This window comes from Aythya ferina (assembly GCF_964211825.1).
Source record: "Aythya ferina genome assembly, chromosome: 23".
Classification (NCBI taxonomy): Eukaryota; Metazoa; Chordata; class Aves; order Anseriformes; family Anatidae; genus Aythya; species Aythya ferina.
The window spans coordinates 4,237,363-4,260,729 of NC_140321.1; the positions used below are offsets into that span (position 1 = coordinate 4,237,363).

The 23,367-nt window shown below is 56.2% G+C and overlaps 2 protein-coding genes across 17 annotated transcripts in view; one reads left to right on the forward strand and one right to left on the reverse strand.

Annotated features, from left to right (window-relative positions):
- TANC2 (tetratricopeptide repeat, ankyrin repeat and coiled-coil containing 2) overlaps positions 1 to 10,835 on the forward strand; it is a 280,392-nt gene extending 269,557 nt beyond the window's left edge. For all 15 annotated transcript variants that reach the window (XM_084496021.1, XM_084496023.1, XM_084496015.1 and 12 more), the window contains 2 exons: positions 930 to 1,030; positions 3,111 to 10,835. In XM_084496021.1, coding sequence (XP_084352147.1) covers positions 930 to 1,030; positions 3,111 to 5,067 — 2,058 coding nt within the window. In that variant the 3' untranslated portion in view covers positions 5,068 to 10,835. The remainder of the gene's footprint in view (positions 1 to 929; positions 1,031 to 3,110) is intronic.
- A 134-nt stretch (positions 10,836 to 10,969) lies between these two features.
- On the reverse strand, positions 10,970 to 15,682 carry CYB561 (cytochrome b561). Of its 2 annotated transcripts, XM_084496058.1 has the most exons (7): positions 15,552 to 15,682; positions 14,441 to 14,567; positions 13,119 to 13,326; positions 12,783 to 12,881; positions 12,600 to 12,703; positions 12,340 to 12,497; positions 10,970 to 11,653 (listed from the first exon to the last, which is right to left on the reverse strand). In XM_084496058.1, the coding sequence occupies exons 3-7, from the start codon at positions 13,318 to 13,320 to the stop codon at positions 11,458 to 11,460; spliced, it is 759 nt and encodes a 252-aa protein (XP_084352184.1). In that variant the 5' UTR covers positions 13,321 to 13,326; positions 14,441 to 14,567; positions 15,552 to 15,682; the 3' UTR covers positions 10,970 to 11,457. The 2 variants fall into 2 exon arrangements, with proteins under 2 accessions (XP_084352184.1, XP_084352185.1); XM_084496059.1 differs by lacking the exons at positions 14,441 to 14,567; positions 15,552 to 15,682 and adding an exon at positions 13,423 to 13,454.
- Positions 15,683 to 23,367: the final 7,685 nt, after the last annotated feature.

Genomic DNA, 23,367 nt, shown 5'->3' on the forward strand with positions numbered 1-23,367 from the left:
AACTTCGCTTCTAGCCTGGTGGAGTTTGCTTGCTAAGTTTGTGAATGAATAAGGAATATTTTTAGGTTCTTTAACCCTGAGCGGTTCTGGTAGAGAGCCCAAGTCAAGCAGTCCAAAGCTGTGAGTATTTGGATGGGAAATGAAAACCCTTCCACTGGGAGATCTCCTTTGCAGGTGAGAGCTGAGCTCAGCAGTACGAGTAGCATTTGGGATGAGGGCAAGGGAAGACAGCTGGCATGGTTTGAACCATAGCTGCTGGCCTGACCTCATGGCACTGCCACTCAACAGCACCCGAAGGAGTCTCCCAAAGCAATCTCCATCCCATGCTGTCACCCTCTTCCTCCCCACTCCAAACAAATCTCCCAAGTGTAGGCGAGAGGCAAGGGAACTGTGAAATGGGTGGCAGAGGTAGGAGACCTTTGCCAGGCAAGTCCTGTTCGTAGCTACCAAGGTATCGATAGTCTCATGTAGAGTTTTATTCAGCCCCTCTGAAGTATGTCAGTGTTGCAGAGTGGGAAGCAGAGGGCGTGGGAAAGGTTTCCTATTGCTTTTGACTGTGGAAAAAAATCCTTCATGAGATTACATTCCAGACTCTGCAAGACCAGATGTTTCCTCAAGACTGGAGGCTGTTGGACAGGGATTGCATGCACTTGTTGGGGACACAATGAGAACAGAGCCGGTGGCACACTGGCCTCCGGTGGGTGCTGACAGCATCTGGTGTTACAGAGAGAGCTTTGAGTCTTTGGGCATGCCATCATAGCACGCTGTTTGTAAATGATTTGGAAACAGTGTGAAACATTCCAGTACCATCAAGTTTTCCAAGTTATTGTGCAAAAAAAAGTCCACATTAAGTTTGTTTTCTTCCCAGATTGTATGTATTTTTATTTCTATTATTCAATTACTTATCTCCACACCTATTGTAATGACAGGATTTTGGAATGGCGGAGGAATTTGCCACTAAAGCACTGGAGCTGAAACCGAAATCTTACGAAGCTTACTATGCAAGAGCGAGGGCCAAGCGCAGCAGCAGGTGAGGAGAGGGAGAGAGCCGAGTGAGAGGGGCTGGGCTCTTCAAACCTGGCCACACCGCTGTGGGCATTCACCAGGCAACTCTGTGCAAATGTCCTTGTGTGAAGAAGTGGCAAAGAAACATTCATTAATAAGATTACAAAACTCCAAAGTAATACCCTAATTCGGTAATTTCAGCTGAATGTGAATGTTTCTAAACTGTTCATCCTAGCTGAACCTTGTCTGAACACCTTACTGCACTGGAAATCTTTACACCAAGATTGGGTTTTCATTTAAAAATACCCTTTATTTCGACCACAGTGTGGACTTGAAGCAAGATATGATTCATGGACGCCCTGTGGCCTGTGCTGTGCACGAGGGCAGGCTCTGTTCATCACAGTGATTTCTTCTGGCCTTAAAATCTGTGAATCTCTCTGTCGTGCAGCACACGTTGCAAGGCAGTGCTGCTGACTAGCCGTGTGGTGCCTGTGCAGGCCATGCCAGCCACTGTGCTTCCAGCCATAGTTTGGACTCGGAGCACTGCAGGCAGCTCCTGGGGCGATGCAGTGCTGGCATTTCTCTGCAGCTCACACTGAGCCCAGGGGGGTGCCCTCATTCAGTGCCCCGAAAGCTGCAAATGGGAGATTTTATTCATTTCAAAACCGATCCATGCCATTCCTAAATGAGACGGAGGGCTTGCTTTTGAGTCCTGCCCTCGAGGGCTGGGCACGCTGTCATTGCACAAGTCCTGGTTTTAAATGGGATGCCTTGCACAGCAGTGCAGAGATTCACAGCAGCTGGTGGTTTGTGAAGCCCACCTGTGTACACACAGCCCAGCGGGCAAGGCCACGGTTCGACCTTCCATGCTGGAGCCAACGCGTGTAACGGGGCTGCTGGCCGAGCTGAGGCCACACTGCTGGGTCCAGCGGGTCTTGGTGTGGGAGGTGAAGCCGTGACCTTGTGTTCTGCAGAGAAGCCCTGCTGGCTGAGCCGCACTGACCTCATGCCTTTCCTTTAATGGTTTTCCTCTCCATTGTTTCCAAATTGCTTTAAGGAAGCGTAAAAACTGGGTCGCTTTCCAGATGATATCAGCCTCCATACATACAAGCGGCCTTTTCTCCCCAGATCTGTCCAACAGAAACCGTTATCACTTTGGCCTTTCTTATTTATTTCCCTGTTTGTGCACAGCAGCACCCCTGAGGTCAGCGCAGTCGGGGGAACGAGGCTTTTCCTTTTTGCCCAGGGTTTTGAAAGGGTTGTGCAAAAGCTTGGGCTGGTGTTGGGAGGTGCTGGGGAGTTTTTCTTTGTGGCAGAGCAGCAAAGCAGGGTGTCTGCACGTTCAGCCCAAGGCGGGTATCATCCCCCAGATCACGCTCACGTACAGATGGTTTTGCTCAGAAGTGAGCAGTGTCCCTGTAAATGACAGCCCCCGTCCCTGAATCCCCACCTCCCATTACTCCTCACAGGCTAGCCTTGCCATTGCAAAGCCGTCCCAAGGGGGCTTGCAGGCTTGCTAGCATTGCTTGGCTCCTTTGTTCTGAAGAAGTTAGCCAAAGCCCTTTGCAAAATTGCAGAGACAGCCTTGCCTAAAGTGCTGACCCACGGGAACCCCGGCTCCTGGAGCCAGCCGTGACGCTGTGTGGTCTTGGCAGCAGTCACAAGCTAAATTTTCACTGCCGTAAGCAGTTGCAATGAAAGCTGCACTTGTTTACAGCAATGGTGAGCTGGGCTGCTAGTTACTGGTGTGTTGGTTTCCCCTTTGCTAACACGAGGGCAGAGCTCACGGTGGTGCTGTGAGGAGTAATTAAGAAGCCCGTATCACACACTGCACAGGACAGGCATTTTTGCTAGTCTGGGTTGTGCCATCTCAGAACTGTACTCCCCTTTTCTCCCAGAATGGCTGGTGGTATTTTCCTTCAGTTTGGCTAAAATAAATCCGAGGGAGGCACATAAGGCAGGGTTGGAGAGAGGCAGCCAGCTGTAGCGGCTGCAGTCTCCCTCAGTAAAACAGACAAGCCACTTAACCCTCAGTAGCCTCCGAGAACGGCTCTGTTCAAATCCAGAGTAATTTCAGTTCTCATTTCTGTCCCTTTGTCAAGCAGGCAGTTTTCAGCAGCCCTGGAGGACCTGAACGAGGCCATCAAGCTGTGTCCAAACAACCGTGAGATCCAGCGGCTGCTGATGCGGGTGGAAGAGGAGTGCAGGCAGGTGCAGCAGCAGCAGCAGCAGCAGCAGCAGCCGCCGCTCCCGGTGGAGCCCGAACCCGAAGCCCAGCACGAAGAGCTGTATTCCGTGCAGGATATCTTTGAGGAGGAATACCTTGAGCAGGATGTCGAAAACGTTTCCATTGGCCTGCAGACAGAGTCCAGGCCAAACCAAGGGCTGCCCATCATCCAGAGCCCACCGCCGTCCCCTGCTCACAGGGACTCCGCCTATATTTCTGGCTCGCCTCTTGGCTCTCATCAGGTCTTTGATTTCAGGTCCAACAGCTCCGTGGGTTCGCCGACCAGGCAAGGGTACCAGTCCACATCTCCTGCTCTGTCTCCGACACACCAAAACTCCCATTACAGGCCTAGTCCTCCGCACACTTCTCCTGCGCACCAGGGCTCCTCTTACCGCTTCAGCCCGCCTCCGTCTGGAAGCCAAGGGAAGGAATATCAAAGCCCACCACCTTCTCCTCTCCGCAGAGGCCCTCAATACCGCGCCAGCCCCCCTGCAGAAAGCATGAGCGTCTACAGGTCCCAGTCGGGTTCCCCGGTCCGTTATCAGCAAGAACCTAGCGGCGTCAGCCAGCTCCCCGGTCGGCCAAAGTCTCCCTTGTCCAAAATGACCCAGCGATCCTTCCAGATGCCCCAGCTGCCCGTGGCGGTGCCGCAGCAGGGGCTGAGGCTGCAGCCAGCGAAGGCCCAGATCGTCCGGAGCAACCAGCCCAGCTCTGCCGTGCATTCGAGTACTGTAATTCCGACCGGTGCTTACAGCCAGGTGGCCCACTCCATGGCCAGCAAGTACCAGTCGGCGTCGGGGGAGATGGGGGTTAGTCAGAGCAGGTTGGTCTACCAGGGCTCCATCGGGGGGATCGTGGGGGACAGCAGACCCGTGCAGCACGTTCAGGCCAGTCTCAGCGCGGGAGCCATCTGTCAGCACGGAGGCCTGGCTAAAGAAGATCTTCCCCAGAGGCCGTCCTCGGCTTACAGGGGGGGGATGAGATACAGCCAGACGCCCCAAATTGGGCGAAGTCAGTCCGCTTCCTACTACCCGGTGTGTCACTCGAAGCTGGACCTGGAGCGGACCTCCCTCCCCGCCAGCCAGCTTGGCTCTCCGGACGTGTCTCACCTCATTAGAAGGCCCATTACAGTTAACCCCAGTGAAATCAAGCCTCACCCGCCGACTCCGAGGCCGCTGCTTCATTCCCAAAGCGTTGGCCTCCGCTTCTCTCCTTCCAGCAATAGCATTTCATCCACCTCCAACCTGACTCCCAACTTCCGCCCGTCTGCTTCGATCCAGCAAATGGAGATCCCTCTCAAGCCAGCCTACGACAGGTCGTGCGATGAACTTTCTCCGGTCTCTCCCACGCAGGGGGGCTACCCCAGCGAGCCAGCGCGTTCCCGGACCACGCCGTTCATGGGAATCATAGATAAAACCGCTCGGACTCAGCAGTACCCCCACCTCCATCAGCAGAACCGGACCTGGGCCGTGTCGTCCGTGGATACTGTAATTAGTCCTACGTCTCCTGGCAACCTCCCCCAGCCAGAATCATTTAGCCCACCTTCGTCGATCAGCAACATTGCCTTTTATAACAAAACCAACAATGCACAGAATGGCCATTTGCTAGAGGAAGACTATTACAGCCCCCATGGGATGCTGGCCAATGGGTCCCGGGGAGACCTCCTGGAGAGAGTCACCCAAGCCTCCTCGTACCCCGACGTCAAGGTGGCAAGGACACTGCCTGTAGCGCAGGCCTACCAGGACAACCTGTACAGGCAGCTCTCCAGGGACTCCAGGCAAGGGCAGACGTCCCCAATCAAACCAAAGAGACCATTTGTGGAGTCTAATGTGTAAAAGACGCTTGTTGGAGTAAGACCCTTATGTTTTCAGCACACACTTCCAAGCTTGATTTCCATGCATATTATTATTATTATTATTTTTGTTTCTCTTTGGTAGCTACATGACCAAGTTTCTCCGGTACTTTCTGTGTGGTGGTCAGACAGCCATGCACGTGCTCCAGCCCTTCTGTTACCCAGCTGACTGTGAAGCCAACATCAGCCAAGCCAGTATCATTTGCCCAATTCCAGCTAAGTTCCCTCAGTTTTCAGCTGTCAACCAGGATATTTTAGTACGTGGTGTGGGGTAGTCCAGAAATATCCCCTGCGCAGTGGGAGGTAACCAGCTCTTTTTCAAGAGACAATTGCGTTTCAATTTAAATTGGTTTCTTTTTGTCTCAATGAGCTCTTACACAATTCTGATGAAAATTCCTAGTGGGAACAGAGCAGGGATCCCAGGAGCCTTTTCAGAGGCCGCGGCCACAGGTCCCCGTGCCAGCCGGGTTGTTTCTCTGCCCGTTTGTCTCTTTGCCCACGAAGAGCGAATGATCCGCACAGAGCAGGGCGTCGTTTGCTTGATCGCGAAGTAGCTATGCACAGTCACCATCCTGCTTCACCCGGTTTGTAGAATTTTAATCGGAATTGTATCTGTTATTTCACCGCGTAAATCTGCCCCGAGGGGTGGGGATCACGAGATGCGTTGCTACTTTGCAGTTTACCTTCCAGGTGCCCCAACGTTGATTTGCTCTGGGGGCATTTTACAGGTTTGCAGAGATTAAAGCTGGCCCTTCGCATGCGTTTTGAGCAGCCAAGGGAATTGGCTGGAAGCCTCTCGTGGACTGGGATTGCAACAACTTCGTCGCACCAGTAGCAGATGACTGCACCTCACACATACGACACCGCGTTTTCACTAGGACAGTTTTAATGTGGGGGTTTCCGTTTGGTTTTGGTGTTTTTTTGTGGGGTTTCGGTTTGTTTGGTTTTAGTTTGGGGGAATTTTTTGGCTCACGAGGGGAAAAAAAAATGCTTAGGAAATCCTGTTCGAGGAGGAAAACTGCAGTTTATTTTCCTGTGTCGATGGGATGCATAACATGGCGTCGTGGCTCCAGAGACGGGAAGGGTCCGAGGAGGTAACGGTGCCCAAGTCCTTCGGCAGCATCGCTTCCCCTCCGCGTGCTCCTGCTCCGGGACACCGTGCCGGAGGGGGGCTGCGCCCCTCTAAGGGAAATGCTGCTTCCTTAGAGCTGCAGGATCCGTTCCCAAGATCCTGGAAAGCGATTGCCCTGTTCCGTACCTGCAAGTGGTACAGACAATGTTTTGCTGGACCTGTAGTTGAAAGAGAGAGATTTATAATTTATTTATGCACTCTGTTTCAGGACATTTGGGGGTTGGCTGGTTTTCTCTCATTTGTTTTAAATCGAATGCAAATCACGTCAAGACAGCGTGAAAAGCAGGGGACGCTTCCAAAAGCCTTTTTACCGAATTTTTCAATTATTTTCTGGAATTTTTGGGGGGGCTGGAGGGATTTCTTTCCAAACACTTCATTTACTGCTGGTTGTTTTGTAATCTGCCTTTTTCAGTTACCGAGGGCGAACGGTCGGACGAGCTGGGGGGGGGGAGAGCGATAAACGTGTAGCTTGTTTTAAAGCGAAAATAGTGCCTGTTGCCCAATGCTGAATCTCACCCATATCAACTCCTAACAGCAAAAGGGATTTGGTGCTGAGCAGGAAGAGCGAGCGATACCTTTCAGTGTTTCCAAAGGGCTATGCAAATCCAGCCGTAGGTTGAAAAATTCCTCGAACCAACCCGCAGAGCCCAGCCTCAGCTGGTGTAGACGAGCCACGCCGATTTACACCAGCTGAGGACGTGGCTCGAAGCTCTAAGCAAACCCTGGCTGTGGTGGGGCTGTCCTGCGCGTGGCTCAGCACATCTCGGCGTTATCTCACCGCATCACTCGCTCAGACCAACCCGGGACGCGCGTACCTTGGGATGACGGGGCCCTGTGTCTCATAGACACGTTGAGAGTATTCAGAGGGGGGTTTCCTCTACAGGCTGTGGAGATGCTTGCGCTGTTGTGGCTATTTTGTATTTGTCCAAGCCAGTATTTGTATTGAGGTTGGCGTTTTCCTTCTCGAGTGCGGCTCGGCTCTGACCTTTGCTTTCTTACAGGGCTGTAGAGCAGGCTGTAGACTCGGAGACCCCTCAGGAGCGCGGGTCCCGCGGCCGTGCCACTGGTGCACGCCCCACTGCTCTCCTTGGAAGGGGTGCGATGGTTTTTGTTCCTCTTTTGGAAGTGGTGTGTTCTGCTTTGCAAGGAATAACTGCTTTCTTTGCCTCTACGTACAGCACGCCTAGCTAGCTAGCAACACGCATCCGTGGGTCTGCAGCAGCATCAGTCATTTTGCTCAAAGCCTCGCTGCCTCTGCTTTCCCAAAGAGTGAGTGGCTTTCTGCCTTGAGTTGCTTCTTTGCAAGGGAAAAGTAACCAAATTCAGCCCTGTTGCTCTTTTATACGGTGGAGTGAGACGTGCCACGGCCATAAGCCGGTGTTCTCAGCTGAGACGCCAGCGGGACGGTCCGTGTTGAGGAGAGCGTTGTAAGAACTGCCTGTGCTTTGCTTTGCTATTCACTGCCATGTGGTTCCAGTACTGTACTCCCGAGATGTCCCCTAGCAGCACTTCTGTGTGTAACTTTGGGTTCGTGAAGGTGTTTTAAGGGAACAACGAAACAGCTCACACTTTTACCACTAACACTGAGATGAACGAATGCTGAAATACTGCAGCATGCAGGTTTTTTCACAAGACCACATGTTACATTTTCACAGGATTCTTGCACTAATGGTTTACCATCTGTTCTCTCTGTAAATGGGTGCACTTTACTGTTTGAATTTGTTACTATGATAAATACTGGATATTTAAGCGTGAGTAGTGTCTTCATTAGAAAATAGCAAAACAACTCTTGTCTCTTAGTGTATTTTTCAAAAAAGAAAAAAAAAAGAAAAAAAGCAATGAATCATAACATTTATAGCACAAGAACTGACTCTTGTATATAAGCATCAACAGATGGAGTAATTTTTAAACACAAAATTATTTGCAGTGGTTTTAAAGCGCTTCCCCAGCAATTCTCTTAGGGACAGCTGAGGCGTGATTGCTGCTGCAGTCGCTGGGCGGGCGAGGAGCACACCTCTCCCTGGAAAAGCTTTTCCTTACTCAGTCCTGTGTGTCCTCAACGTCACGATTCGGGTTTGGCATGGACAAAAGCAGAGGTCATTTCATATTTGCAGTCGTGCGTGGTCGTGTTGTAAAGTGCCCTGATTTCACCTGACATCACTTCGCTGTGTCACCTTAGGCGTAGACCTTAAAGACACTGCACTGTATCGGCTGTCCGTGCTATGCCTTCAGCCTCTTTGAATAATTAACACTTGGGACGCTGCTGCCAGTCGGTGCCTCCATCCCCTCCCCTGGCTGCCCTGGTGCCACCCGTGAGCCCCTGCCTTGGCAGCGAGTGGGACTCATCGGGTGCACCAAGTAAACCAGATTCTTGGTGACTGAAACCCTCTGGATTTGGTTCTTGGGGCGTATTTGGTAGGCGATGCTGGAGCAAACACCTGTATTTAGCCGCAGTACCCACCAGATGTCCCTCACACTCTGCACGCGGTTGCTCGGTGCTGGATGTGCCGCAGAGCTGAAATATCTGCCAGCTCGGGGCATCGGTGTCTGCTGCATCGCGGCGTGACTTCTCTGGTTCTGGTTTGTCCCAGGGGAAGGACACTCCTGTCCTGGAGGTGGGGAGCCCTGCTGGGTGGGGAGCTTGTGCTGCTCTCCATACCATCCAGCTGAGGAATGGCATTAAGGGCTTTGAAAATAGTCGAGAGATCATTATAAAGTGCTTGGAAAAGGAAAACTTTTCCAAAGATGAGGCCCTTGGAGGCTGTCTCCGAAGGTAAAGGCGCAGTGCAGGCGGTGCCACCGCCTCGGTGCTGCTGCTTTGATTTGATGCACGGGAGGGCGAAGGCTGCGGCAGCTCCCAAAACGCCTGGGGTCGGGCTGCCACCGGGCACCCGTGGTGCAGGGGTTTCATCCAAGCACTGACCTTTGTGTTCTTCTTTAGCGTGGCTGTAAAGAAAACTGCTTAGCTCGTGTAAACGTGTGTGTGCATATAACAAATACCTAAGCCATAGTTGGGTTAGGTCCTGAACCAGGGTGGCTACGAAATTTGCAGCGATTCGGTCCCCTCGTACCAAGGTTGTTGTCTATTCAGGGTTACCCAGAAGAAGTCTAGCTAAAACCCAAGTGCCAGCTCCGCCTTATCTCGAGAAACAAGCAAGCCAGCGTGCCTGCTCGTGCTCCACCTTCGTTGCAAAGGTGGGTCCTGGGTCATCTGTTGCAAGGTCTTTGGTGGTTGTACTTTGATTCATCTTTGGGGGGGTTCCAGGCGACTCCTCTGCTGGGATCAACAGTGTTTAAACAAGGGCTTAGGGTAAGAGCTATCGTCCCTGCTGCGGCACGGCACGGCGCGGCGCGGGGACCTCTGCAGATAAATGCCTTCGCTCCCTTCTGGTTGCTCGACGCGAAGTCTGGTGGGGTGCATTTGGACACAAGCACAACGGTAAAAGTCAATCTGCTTTTTTCAGATTTGCTTGGATAATTGCTGGATTTTCACTCAATCAAACTCTTTTTCTAATTCTAAACCACTAAGGGCTCAATTATTTAGCAAGATGCGTTCGTGTCCAACTCCTGACTGCAGCTGGATCTCACTGGGACTGTTACAGATCCACCCAAGAGAACACAAAGCTAACACGATCGTCACCACTAAAGCAAACGGACACGAAACAGATCCGCCGTACCCTTCCCTCCTGCTAAGTTTCTAGCTGTTGCGGTACTGGGGAGTCAGCAGCCGGGTCCCGTCCGCCACCATTGCGTCCTGGTCTCTGTAGTCCCGCAAGCTTTGCAAGAAAGACTTTGTCCCTTCTGGGTGACGCTCTCCGGGGAGGCAGGTAGGCTCCGGGTGGTCTCCCCCGGAGGTTTAGCACGCGGGGGCTCGTTCGGTTGGGTGGGGAAGCCTCAGGCCCAGGAAATTCGCTCGCTTCACCTTTGCCTTGCCGTGTGCACCGATTTGCCAGACACCATCCGCAAGCCGAGAGCCGCGCCGTGTGCGTTACGTCCATTCTGTCGCTGCACCGCTAGCCCAGAGACTCGTGTGGACTCTTCCAGCACCGCAGGTGTCATTCCTGTCCAGCGTTTTCTTTCCCATGGTGTTGCATTCAGCGTTTTGTCTCTGTTCTGTCTTCACTTCCAAGAGGATCTGAGTTGGTACAAACATGTACAGTATACACACTTTGTGATTTGTACAATTCCCTGGTTGCCATCCTTGAAGACACTTGCTGGGAAGATCTTTAAGACACTTAATTTTCCTTTAGCTTTTCTATAATTCCAATGTAAAGGACTTTCTCTGTACAGTATATTATTCAATGCATGTTCTGTTCTCTCTACTGATATATTGAACACCACACAGTTGTGATATTGTGCAGTGGGGAGAGCAACCCCTGCCGACAGCGGAGGCCTTCGCCTCTCATGTAAAAGGAAAGAAGAAAACATATTTTTTCCTTTGCTGTATTTGCTTGAGCAGAGTTTTCTTGTCTGTACATGTGAGCTGTGAGATAGATGTGAAAAGTTCAAAAGAATGCATTTCCCCCCCGCCCCAATGTATACAGATTGTAATCTGTACAATGAAAACTGTATGTATGAAAAAAAAAATGTACTTATTTATAAATGGTTAACACTTGGAAGCAGCCTGTGGACTGGTGTTTTTCCCACCCTGCTGCCCGAAATGTCTCAGCCTCGCAGCTCCCAGGGGGCAGAGGGGCTGATCCAGCACCCCGGGGTACCCGAAATGATGAGCACAGATGGGAGCCGGGCAGGGTTAGCTGCAAATATTTATTAGGATAAATATATGTTTGCAGACAACACATTGCACGAGAGGGGAAAACATTTCAAACACAAACCCATTAAAGTTGCACCGACATTGCTCAGGGAACCTTTGGTGGCCGCAGCCCCAGCACGTGGCCACGCCGGAGGGATGCGGGCTGAAAACAAGTAGAAAATCTTCGTGATCAGCACCGTCCGATCCATTTGGCATAAAGAAATGGGGGTGGGCTTTGGGCTTTGGAGCCTTGTGGCAGGGAAATGCAGGCTGTGAGCCTGAGGTCACCAGGGCAGAGCCTGTGGACCCCGTGTGCAGCAGCACCTCCATCCCCACATGGGTCGGGGGATGTTCGGGGTGCACGAGGGGGTCCGTGGGGGCTGCCTGGAGCCCCAAGCAAAGGCTCTGCTGCCGGCACCGGGCACGAAGATGCGGGGCACAGGGACATCCAACACCCACCCCTGCTGGGGACCGAGGAGCCGGGGGTGTCACTGGCTGCCACCGGGGCTCTCGCCCTCCGTGAGGGTCTTGAAGTCCATGGAGAGGGCCAGCTCCTCGGCCAGCGGTGGGCGCTTCCACTCGTCCCGTGTCAGCACGTAGCCCACCACCAGCCCGAAGGCCACCAGCAGCAGTCCCACGGTGTTGGCCAGGACGCCCTCGGGCACGAAATGGCTGTAGGAGTCCCTGCGGGCACAGAGAGGGATGCTCAAGCCATGGGACGTGGGTGGCCTGGCCCTGCCCTGGCTGGGGACCCTCTCATCCTCATCCTCCTGGAGGAAGGTGGGGTGGCCCCACAGCTGGGCACAGCCCCCAGAAATGTCCCGTGCCCCCAGATCCAGCAAGAAGTGAGGCTGCTGCTTGCTTTGATAGCAGGGAGAAGGGGTGGGGGGCACGGTCCTACAGACCCAGCCATGGGCAGCCCAGCGCCCCCCCGCCAGCTGAGCTCCCCCAGCCACAGGGAGGGGGCTCCTGGGGGTACCCTGTGGCCGTGTCCCCACAGTGCTGGGGCAAGGGGGGCCCCCAGCCTGCAGCCCGATGGGCAGTGAGCTTTCAGGGGACAGGGACATCCCCGTGTCCTCCAGCCGAGCTTCCCAGGGGGTCCTGCAAACAGCTGGCAGCGGCGAGGCGACGGCACTTGCTGCGTTCCCCACCAGGAGCAAAGAAGAAGCTGAGCAGGATGCGGCCTCCGTGAAGCATCATCTGGAAGTGACTCAGCAGCGGCAGAACTGAAACCCTCGGGGGGGAGCAGAGCCACAGAACCTCAGCCCGGGCAGGGGCCAGGCTCTGCCCTGCAGGGCTAGGGCTGGAGCAGCACTTTTGGGGGGGACTAGGGGGGGTATTAATCCTCCCCCCCCAAGTCGTTCACCCACCTGATGTTGAAGAGCAGCATCTCGGTGATGCCCAGCAAGCAGGTGGCGATGGAGAGGGCAAAGAGGGCGATGCCGACGAAGATGTGCTGGGGCTTGTAGCGGCTGCGCAGCGAGAAGGACGCGCCAGGGGCCAGGAAGAAACCGCACCCCAGGAGCCACTGCGGGGCGCAGGGGTGTCAGGGGGTGCTGGGGGCCCTGTCCCTGTGTCGTCGTCCCCCCCCCCCCCCCACCCAGGGGTGCTGGGGCTCCCCAGCCCTCACCTGCACAAGGTAGAGCACGAAGGCGGCCATCCCGCACCAGCTGTGCAGGCTGTACATGTCGGCGATGCCCTTGGCGTGGTGGGACTCGAAGACCGCCACGATGCCTGCGGAGAGGAGCCCGTTACCCCGCCAGGGACGGATCCTGCCCCCCCTCCACCCATCACCCCCAGTCCCAGCACCCACCCACGAGGGCGATCACCAGCGCCAGGCCGTGGAGCAGAGCGTGCAGCATCTTGGTGGAGCGCTTGGCTTCGTTCCTGAACACCCGGTAGACCAGAAGAGCTGAAGGGGAGAAGGTGGGTGAGCACTGGGGCAGCACCTGGGGGTCCCCCCAACCTCCCTGGGATCCCCCCATCTCCCTGGGGTGCCACACACGGGTGCAGGGCTGGCCTGAGCTTCTCCCCAACTTCATTTACCACCACTCTGCCCCTTCACCGCCCATCCCTGTGGCACTGGGGGGGCTGCACCTCAGGGGGGGCTTTGAAGGCTGCCAGGAGGATCAGGGTGGCCCCTGCTCACCGTCACCTTGGAGGAAAACCATGCCCAGCACCATGCAGAGCGGGTGGACGTTGAATTGCAGCTGGCCCTGCCAGGCCACCCCGCCCCGGTAGCGGCCCAGCCACGCTCCGGTGGCCGCCAGCAGCGTCAGGCCCAGCAGCTGCGACACGGCCACGTACGCCGAGAGCCCGGCGGGGCTGGCGGGCGGCGGAGCCCCGTCCATGCCGGCCTGCGGGGACAGAGAGAGGGAAGGCAGCGAAGCCACCGGGCCGGTGGCCGCGGTGCCAACCCCGGTGCCGTGGTGCCCACCCCACCCAGCCCTCACCTGCCACAGGGCCCCCGACGCTTCCTGGTGCCGCTGCGTCACCTGTGCCCGGGGGTGGCTCCCGGCCGCCGCGGCACGCCCGGCCCTGAGCTGCTGGATCCTGTCCCCTCCTGTCCCCTCCTGTCCCCTCCTGCTGCCCTCCCGGCCTTCAGCCCCTGTCCCTGCTCTCCCGTCCCCTCCCTGCGCTCCCAGCCCCGCTCTGCCCCAGCCCCCCTGGCCCTGCACGTCTGCTCCTGCCCCACAGAGTCCCTGTCCTCATTCCCCATCCATTCTGCCCCCTTTCTCCTGCCATAGAACTTCAGCTGTACTGTCCCTCCCACCCCATCCCCAATCCTACATCCCCGTCCCTCTCACCCCCATCCCATGCTTCCATCCCCATCTCCACAACCCCATCCTTCCATCTCCATCGCCCCATCCCCATCCCTCCCCCCATTTCCCTATCCCTCCATCCACATCCTCCCTCCATCCCTCCCTCCCCATCTCCCCATCACCATCCTTTCACTCTCCCCATCTCCCCATCCCCATCCTTCCCCCATCTCCCTATTCCTCCATCCACATCCTCCCTCCATCCCTCCCTCCCCATCTCCCCATCACCATCCTTTCACTCTCCCCATCTCCATCCTTCCCCCATCTCCCTATTCCTCCATCCACATCCTCCCCCCATCCCTCCTGCCCTATCTCCCCATCCTTCCCATCTCCCCATCCCTCCATCCCCATCTCTCTATCCCCATCCTTCCCATTATCTCTCCATCCCCATCCTTTCCCCCCATCCCCATATCCCCATCCCTCCATCCCTATCTCCCCATCCTTCCACCCCCATCCTTCCCCCACCTCCCCACCCTCCATCCCCATCTCAGCACCCTCCCAAACCTATTACACAAAAGCAGCCCAGGTTCAAGTGATGCTGCTCAGGGGCCCCACAGGCCACCAAAGCGGTGACCCTTGGGGACAGGAGGCTGAGCAAGCCCCGGTGCTGGGGGACACCACAGGTCTACCCCCCCAGACCCCCATGACCCACCTGCACCCTCTTTGTCTTGGGTTATCCCACGGGGATCCGAGCCTCTTCCAGCAGCACTGCCACCGCTCCCGCAGCCCCAGGGCCACCTCTGTCCCCGTCCCCGCTGCTGCTGCCTCTGGGGGCCGGGCTGCGACAGAGAGCACTGCCAGGACCAGGGGCGCAGTGGGGGGACGGAGGCGGGGGGGGATGCATTAAGACCACGCACACACTTTATTCCCAGCCACCTTTATTGGATCAGCCGGCTAAGTGGGTTAGGGGAATTGGTTTATCCCATTAAGGTTTCACTGCAAATGTCGCCTGCCCGCGTCCAGCCCCAGCGCCCGGGGCCACCGAGGCTCTGGGGGACGCGCCAGGGAGCAGGGCAGGGTGGGGGGGGACCACAGGAGGCAGGGCCCCCTCCCTGCCACACAGTAGGACCCCAAAATCCTCACTGCTGCTGGTGGTACCTTTGGGACCCCATCCTGCCCCATTTGGCTTTGAGGCTGGCAGAGGAGCACCCGCGTCCTGGCACAGCCCCGAGCGCCAGCTCCCAGTGTCGGGGGGCTGCTGGCACACTGCAAGGGGACAGCCCCGTCCCCAACCACCCCGGGACCAGCAGCAGCCCCTTAGCCCCCAAAATGACGGCTCCTCAGCCCCCAAACCCCCTCCCGAGCATCGGCAGAGCCAGAGGTGAGCAGCACCCCCCCCCCCGGCAGAGCAACAGGTCAGTGGCATGGCAGATAACCCCTCACCTCCAAAAATGCTGCCCCCTTCCTATGTCCTCCCCCCCGTGGTGGGGACCTGCCTGTCCCCCTGCCACCGTGTCCCCTCGCAGCCACCCGGGGCAGCCCCCAATCCTCCCCCAAAGCCCCCTTATTCGGGGGGGTCTTTGCTTAACCCCCCCATGGTGTACGGGGTTGGGGGGGGCATCTCACAGCCCAGCAGCCCCTCACCGTGACTTCTTGGCTGAGGTCCCCCCAAAATCCTTGTTGGGGCGGGGAGGAGTCCCCACAGCAGTGCCACGCAGGGGAGGGATAAGTGATGCTTTGGGGAAGGTTTTTTTTTGGGGGACACCCCCACTGCACGGCACATCCCACCCCATTTTATGCCGCCCCCCCCCCCCAAGCCCTACCTGCGGGTGCTGCCAGGCCTGGTGGTGCCAGCGGCTGAGCAGGGACAAGGCCAGCAGCGCGTTGGCAAGGCAACGGAGCGATGGCAAGGCGAGGGGGGGCTCCCCACCACTGCCCCCCCTCATCCCAGCATGGCTGTAGAAGGAGGGTGCCGTAGGGGCTGGGGAGGCTGCAGGAATTTTTGGGGGGGGGCTGCAAAATGGTGGGGACGGTCCCCAAGGCTCGGAGCCACAGCCGGGGGGGTGCCTGTGGTTGCGTGCCCCGCCCCCCCATGAGCTGTTCCAGGCCCTGTCCCCCCCCACATTGCTCCCCAGGTGATGCAGACACCCCTGGGGAACCCCCAAATGGCCCCCCAAAAAAATCTGAGACCCCCTCCCAAACCCCCAGCCCCCCCAGCATGGTGCCAGCCCCCACCCCAGCTTTATGGCCGTCGTTTTTTTAATTCGAGCAGCGCTAATGAGGGACTTGATGTAATTAACTCCCGCTAATCACTTGCGCCCACATCAGCAGCATCAGGGGGATGTTTAGGGGCCTGTGGCTTTGGGTGATGGTGGGGGGGGGACGTGTCCCTGTGATCCTGAGCCCCCCTCCTCCCTCCCCCGGGAGCCCCTCGGGCACAAGTGGCCGCATCCTGCGGTCCCCATGGGACACCCCCGGGAGAGAAAAGCCCTGGGAGCGGAGAGGCAGTGGGGTGGGGTGATGGTATGGGGGGGCGCATCCCAAAGGTCCCCCCAGCCCCATTTTTGTGTGGGGTGTGCGTGTGTCACACGGTGCCACTAGGTGTCACCAGGAGCCCGCGGTGCGCTGCGCCCTGGGACCTGTGGCCGCTGCTGAGACCTGGAGCACCCCGGGGACATGGAGCCCTCCTAGGACATGGAGAACCTCTGGGACATGGAGCATCCTGCACCCCTGGAGCACCCCTGGCACATGGAGCACCCTGGAGCACCTTCAGATCTGGAGCACCCTGGAGCACCTCAGGATGTGGAACACCCATGGGAGCCAGAGCACCCCGGGACCTGCAGTAGCTGGTGGGACCCAGAGCACCCCTGGGACATGGAGCACCCTGGGCACTGGAGCACCCCAGGAGCTGGAGCACCCACCTGGGGCATGCCAGGTCCTGGAGCAGCCTGTGGGCCAGCTCAGGGCAGGGCTGTCCCACACAAGCTCCTTCCCTCAGAAAGGGACTTTGGGTTCCTTGAGGGCTGTTCCTGCCCACCCAGCCTGCAAAGACCCCCCCCGGAGCCCCCAGCTCCACACCAGCCTCTCCCTCCCACTGGGCACTCACCTGGGGCAGTGCCAGCCCCCATCACCACCAAGAGAAATCCCCGTCCCTGGTGGAAACCCAGAACCACAACAGCCAAGTCTGGTCCCTGCACCACAGCAGTGCCCCAGGTGCAGCAGCCCCAAACCCTCATCCCTGCAGAAATGCAGCCGCGGAGCTGCTGCGACCTTCGAGCAGGCGCTGTCACAGCCAAATTCCTGCTGACAGAATCGACTGGGTCAGCTGGAAGATCACCGGGTCCCTACAAAGATCACCGGATCCTACTGATGCAAACTTCAGGGCAAACCAACAGCCAGAGCCCATTATCTCGAATACTTATCTTGAACACTGGCGGTCACAGGGCACCAACTGCTTTGCTAGGCAGCCTGTGCCCATGTCTCGCCGCCCTCACCGTGTAGATATTTTTCCTACAGTCTGGGCTGACCCTGCCTGGTGCGGTCTTGTGCCAGTCCCATGTGCCCTGTTATCGGTGACGAGGGAGCAGAGATTGGTGACAAGGGGGCAGAAATTGGTGATGGGGCAGAGAACAGTGACAAGGTGTCAGAAACTGGTGACAAAGGGGCAGAGACCAGTGACAAAGGGGCAGAAACCAACACCTGCCCCCCATTTCCCTCCCCAGGGAGCAGCGAGGGCTCCTCACAGCCCCCTTTTCCTCAGGCTGGACAGCCCAAGCAGCCTCAGCCCCTCCTCACAGGATGCGCCCTTGCACCAGCGTTGTTGCCCTCCTCTGGACCCTTTCAAGTCCCTTCACACCCTTTTTGTATTGTGGAGGCCCGAGCTGGAGGCAATATTCAGTTCACATTGAATATTCAAGAGGGAGAATCCCCTCTTCTGACTGCCCAGGGCGTCCTGCACCCCAGCACAGCGTTTGTCCACTTGGGTGCCAGGGCACCCAGGTCCCCCCTTGAGCCCCATCGCTCCTCACCCGCCTGTCTCACAGCGGGGCCATGTGTCCAGAAGGATGCTGCGAGGGACGGTACCAAAAACCTCACTGAAATCCCCAAATCCAGCCCCATTGCACCCACCTCCTGCCCTCCATCCACCACGGGGGTGACTTTGTCATGGACAGAGAGAAAATTGCTCAGGCAGGACCTTCCCCTCCCTGTCTATGCCTGCCAAGATCTTTGTTGTCTAAATGCCTCCTGTTATCCCCCAGGACCATTTTCTGCACAACTTTTCCAGGGGCTGGGGCAGGGTAACAAATCTGCAGCTCCCTGGGTCTTGTCTCGTGCCCTCTTTGTGGCTGGGCACAGCCCTGGCTCGCCTCCAGCTGGCTGGAAACTGCCCGAACTCCCAAGACCTTTGGTAAATTGTTTGGTAAATGGTTTACCAGAGCTAATCTAAGCCATAAAACCTGCCATAAACCACGAACCTTTAGCCACTGGGCTGCACACCATGGCAGGGGTCAGCCGGCCTTGAGGGCAGAGCAGAGAGAGGATTTCCCTCCTCTGCGGCTGGGCTGAGACCCTCAGAAAAGCCTCCAAGGGGACGAGCCTGGGGTCTTCCTTTAGGATATTTGCAAACATTTACCAACGGGCCCCTGAACCTGCTGAGCACAAGGGGATGCGGTGGTGGCTGATGTGGGGACACCCCAGACCCTGCCACCACGGCCGGCACGCTCCTCTCCTCAGGGCTAGCCAGCGATTTGTAACCAGCTCTTTAATTAGCGACGTTGCCGGGGACATAATGGGTTTATTAAATCTGCCTGTGGCCGGCGGTAATGAAATCCTCCCCGTGATGCTGGGAGCAGAGCCGGTGCTGGCCGTGGCCGTCCCCAGCTGTCCCCTCTGCGTAGCTCCCCCGGCTCTCCTGGGGCTGCTCCAGGTTTTTTCTGGGGGTCCCAGCACATCCCCGGGATGCTGAGCACCCACAGACCCACAGGAGCCCCCTAAATTGGTAATCCTTCATAAAACCAGCAGCTCCAGCCCTTCCCCAGCTGCTGGCCCCTTCCCCTGCCTCTCCCTGAGCTTATCAAATTACCATTCTGCTGATCTAACCCATCACTTGTGTTTTGTTTTTTTTTTTTCCTTTTTCCCCCTAAATGAAGTTTTCATTTCTAAGAAATGCTCATTTGCAGGATGCCTCCCCAGAGGAGCGTTTCAAGAGCCCAGCTGGCAAAGTCAGGCTCATTGGGGGTCCAAATGCAAGGGAAAAAAAAGCTCAGCTTGAGGGCTCTGTGGCTGCTGTTGGGTGCAGCTTAGGGCCCCCAGGGGTGCTCACTTTGCTCACACCCCTGGCTGATTCCCCCAGCATGGATTTGTTTTTTCAGGGGCTGCAGCACCCCCAGCACGGCTGGATCCAGCCCCGTCCCTGTGCCAAAGGCAGCACCCAGGGCCCCAGTTGCCCCATGGTTGGTCCCAGTTGCCCCAGGGTTGGTCCCAGTTGCCTGGGATCCCACAAAGGCTGGACGAGGGGTGATTCCCATTGGGATGAACCCATCCCAGCCAGGTTCCCCCAGAGCAGGGATCAGAGCAGCCCAGTTGGCAAAGGGCACTGCTCCCTGTTTTTCTCCTGGCACCAATTAATCTGCCTTCTCCTCCTGGCCGGGAACAGAGCTCAGCTGAGGAGGGCTGCCGATAAGATTGGCGCAGCAAGCGCAAACACTTCATCACTTTCCGAAGAGGCTGAAGGCTCATTTATGGCCATTTTAATAGCTGCTTGGATAAACACCAGCAATAACCTGCACTGGACTTGCAGCAGATGATTAATGCACCCACAGCAGTCACGCTCGCTCGCCTTGGGGCTGGGATTGTTTTCTGTTATTAAGGAAGGGAAAATAAATAAATAAATAAATAAATAAATAAATAAAAGGAAGAACGTGGACTTTGCCACATATTTGGGGGTTGATGCATGGTTGCGGAGAGAACACGCTGGGCTCTTCCATCATCCTGCAGCAGCTGGAGAGGAAGGGTGGGTGGAAGGGGAGGAATGGGGGATGGAGGACATGGGATGAGGGATGGAGGACGAGGGATGAGGGATGGAGGACAAGGGGTAAGTGATGGAGGACAAGGGATGATTTCTTGCTCTCACTTCTCCCCTCTGATGCTCCTGGCCCCGTGCCCTGTGCTGGTCTCATCTCCTGCGCTGCAGCCAGGGAACTCCCCAGGGGCTAACCTCTGGGGTCTTACTTTTATTTACAACCCTCCCAAGACACTGCCATCATTTAGGGGCCCTGCGTGCTGCTTTCTGGGGGACTTGCAATGTCACAGCGCATCCTCGGGCTGTTGGCGCTGCTCCCAGACAGAGCTGGAGGAGCTCCCATGGTGAAAGCCCATCTCCATCCCTTTCCCATCTCCATCCCTTTCCCATCTCCATCCCTTTCCCATCTCCATCCCTTTCCCATCTCCATCCCCTTCCCATCTCCACCCAGCCCCACTGACCTGCTCAGTGCCACGAGGGCAGGGACACAGGCAGTCACGCTGGCGTGTCCCCTTCTCCTGCCACTGGCCATAAACCCCTGTCCTGTGGCTCTGTGAGGGGCGTTACCCAGGGCAGGGCCGAAATCTTGCCGATAAGGAGCATTTCTGCTGCGTTCAGCCCCAGCAAGAGCTGAGTGTGCTCTTTTGGTGATAAGCAGGTGCTAAGGGGTGGCTTTAACGATGGGGCAAGCAACCTGCCACTCACTGCACCCCAGACCTGGAGAGGGGCTTTAAATGGCACTTTTAGGCAAGAAATGGCCAAAAAAAAAACCACCAAAACAAACAAACAAACAAAACAAAAACAAAAAAAAAAACAAAAACAAAACAAAAAAAAACACAAACAAACAAACAAACAAACAAAAAACACCACAAAAACTCAATTGGTCTTTTTTTATTATTATTATTTTATTTTATTTTATTTTAGCCAGCAGCGCACTGAGTGCGAGCTCCTGTCCTCAAGCCCAGGTGACAGAGGGGGCTGCACGGTCACCCCATGCCACCGCACCCACTCAAATCCCACTGGACTGGGTTTACTCCTATTGCTGTTGTTGCTGCCTTGCACCGGCCACAGCAGTTGTTCTAATAGTTTGCAATTATTTTTGCACCTGCAGGTCTGAAACGAACCGCCACGTTGCTTGGGTTGCTTCATTTCTCTCTTTTTTTTTTTTTTTTTTTTTTTTTTTTTTTTTTTTTAGGATGAGAAAAGAGCTGTTTAGATGAAAAATTTGGAGTGGAGACATGTTTTTCTCTCCCTCATGGCAACGTCACAGCATCTGGGAAAGCAGCTTAGTGAATTATGCACTATGATAATTGATTGAATTCATCAGCAAATAAAGCAGCATCATTTAGAATCGCAGTCCGGAGAGCGAGGAAAAATTCCCCATGCAGGGATTTTATGAGCTGGTGCAGGAGCCATTGTGCCCACAAAACCACAGCAATGGGGAAAATTAACAGATGAGGGGGCAGACTGTCCCCCAAAAAAACTCTTTTTGTAGGATAAACCCTCAGCAAACCCTTTCTCTTGTCTCCAGAAGCTCCTTGGTTGCTCAAAGAGAGAGATGGGTCAGGCAGGAGTTTTGAAGCACCCTTGAACGTTTTGAGAAATAAGATGGGAATGTTAAAATGTGGATTTTAATGAAAGAAAGGGAAAACTGGCTCGAGCATTCCCAGCCAGAGGGAAGGCTGTAAGGTGAGTTTACAACTGGCAAAAACCCCAAATCTTCCCCTCTGGCACTGGGGTCTAAATAATCTGCTCCATCACACACCTCCCTGCTCACCTTAAGCCCTCTCCCATCACACCACTGTCACGGCAAATACCTTACAAATCTCCTGAGAATTATTTGCTGTTAAACTCCTTATTTCTGCCTGATTTGGGGGTCTCAGGGTCCAGAGACTCATCTCCCATGTCCTTCACCCTGTGGGGCCACGGGCTGGGAGATTTGTTGAGTCTGGCAAGCCAAAGAGCTTGTTAAAGACGAGGAAAGCAAACTGCACTTCACAAGCGGCGTCCTGCCACGGGCATCCTTTCTGCAGGACATTTGGGGTTTATCCCAGCAGTTCTGGTCCCTTTTTTTTTCCATTGGGCTCCAGGGCTCTCCCCTCTCCCTCTGATGCCAGGAGCTGGCTGTGGTGACTCCGGCACGGCACACGTGTCCGCGCACACGCGCTCCGGCGGGGGGGAGGCTGTTTTCATGCAGCTTTTGATGGAAATGCGAGCGGATGGGAAGCATCCTCCCGGCCGGGGCAGCCGCCGGGGACACCGCGGCTCGCCCAGGAGCCCACGTCACCCCGCAGCCCCGCGGCCGCTCTCGGTTCAGCATCCGTCTCCGTGGCAACGCATCCTTCATCCTTCTTGCCTTCATCCTTGTTGCATCGCCGGCAGCCCCGGGTACCCCCAACTGGGTCCCCTGCCCTCCATCACCCACTCCAGTACCCCCAAATTGCATTGTACGGGGAGAGGGGAGTGTGGGGACCGGTTGGTTTTGCACCCATGGATGTCTCTGGGCCCATCCTTGGGAGGTGTTTGGGGACAGAATGGCTTTGGGGCAGCACAGAGGCACCAACGCGCGTCTTCAGGCTTGCAGATATCTCACCTGCCTTCCTGGACCTCAGCTGCTTCACCTGACAGCACTGTCCCGTGTGTAGGTGGCTTTTCTGTCTGCACCCAGCTGGGGATTTTCAGGACGGGATGCCACCAAGCTGCTGGCACCACCGAGAGGGCCCCTGCCCAACGCAAAGTCCCGCAGCACCATCAGCGCCTTGGAGGATGCTCAGGTACATCGACCGTGGGCACCCCAGTCCGCTGTTGCCCTTGGAAAAGGGCCCCAAACTGCCCTCATTGGGGTCACCATGTACCAGCACCACGCTGAGATCCCAGAGCCCATTTTGGCCATGCTGATCTCCTGAGACCCTGGCCCAGGAGCCGGGAAAACCCCTCCCCCAGGAGCAGCTGGGAACACGGGGCTGGCGCTCCGCAGGAAATCTCCATTCATTGGCCCTTGGTCTCTGGCCAAATTGGAGCCAAACCAGCCATTTTTGCAACTTCCCAAGGAAGTTTCCAGGGTCCTGAGGCTGGTGGGGAGAGGGGATGACAAGGGGGTGCCGTGGTGTCCGGGTTTGGAAGCATTGCTGGTGCTGTTTACAATTGGGTATGTGCTCAGTGCGGGGCGGGAAGGTTTTTTTTGGGTGTTCCTGCTAGGAGCACGCCCTGATAGGATGTGTTGTGGGAAGCTGTGATTTTTTTTTTTGGGGGGGGGGGAATTAATTGATGTTAGGAGATTGTAGGCTCTTAAATGCCTCCTTTCTCTTCTGGAAATGGTTCTCTGCACCCTGTAGGGTTTCCAGCCCTACTGGGAGGACTTGTTCCTTGCCGGGGGCTGTGTTGTCCCATGTGCTCACACCATGGGGCCATGGCAGTGCCCAGCCGTGCTGCAAAGCAAACAAGTCAAGGGATTTCCCCTATCCTCCACCCTAAAAAAGCGCACACAGCCCATGTCCCCATGGGTTGGTTTTGGGGATGACTGGGCCAGCAGGACGTGGTGAACCCTGAGCCTGAGCTCAGCCCGGGCACAGCTCCCAAGGCTGGGGCGGGCCCCTGGGGAAAAGAGATTTATTTAA

What these genes read in the sequence shown, in the direction of transcription:
- CYB561 (XM_084496058.1), bottom strand. Translation starts at nt 13,320, where the DNA reads ATGGACGGGGCTCCGCCGCCCGCCAGCCCCGCCGGGCTCTCGGCGTAC. An exon ending in GGTTTTCCTCCAAGGTGACG is followed by an intron (nt 12,882 to 13,118) that starts GTGAGCAGGGGC and finishes TCTCCCCTTCAG; the next exon opens with CTCTTCTGGTCTACCGGGTG. An exon ending in TCGTGCTCTACCTTGTGCAG is followed by an intron (nt 12,498 to 12,599) that starts GTGAGGGCTGGG and finishes TGCGCCCCGCAG; the next exon opens with TGGCTCCTGGGGTGCGGTTT.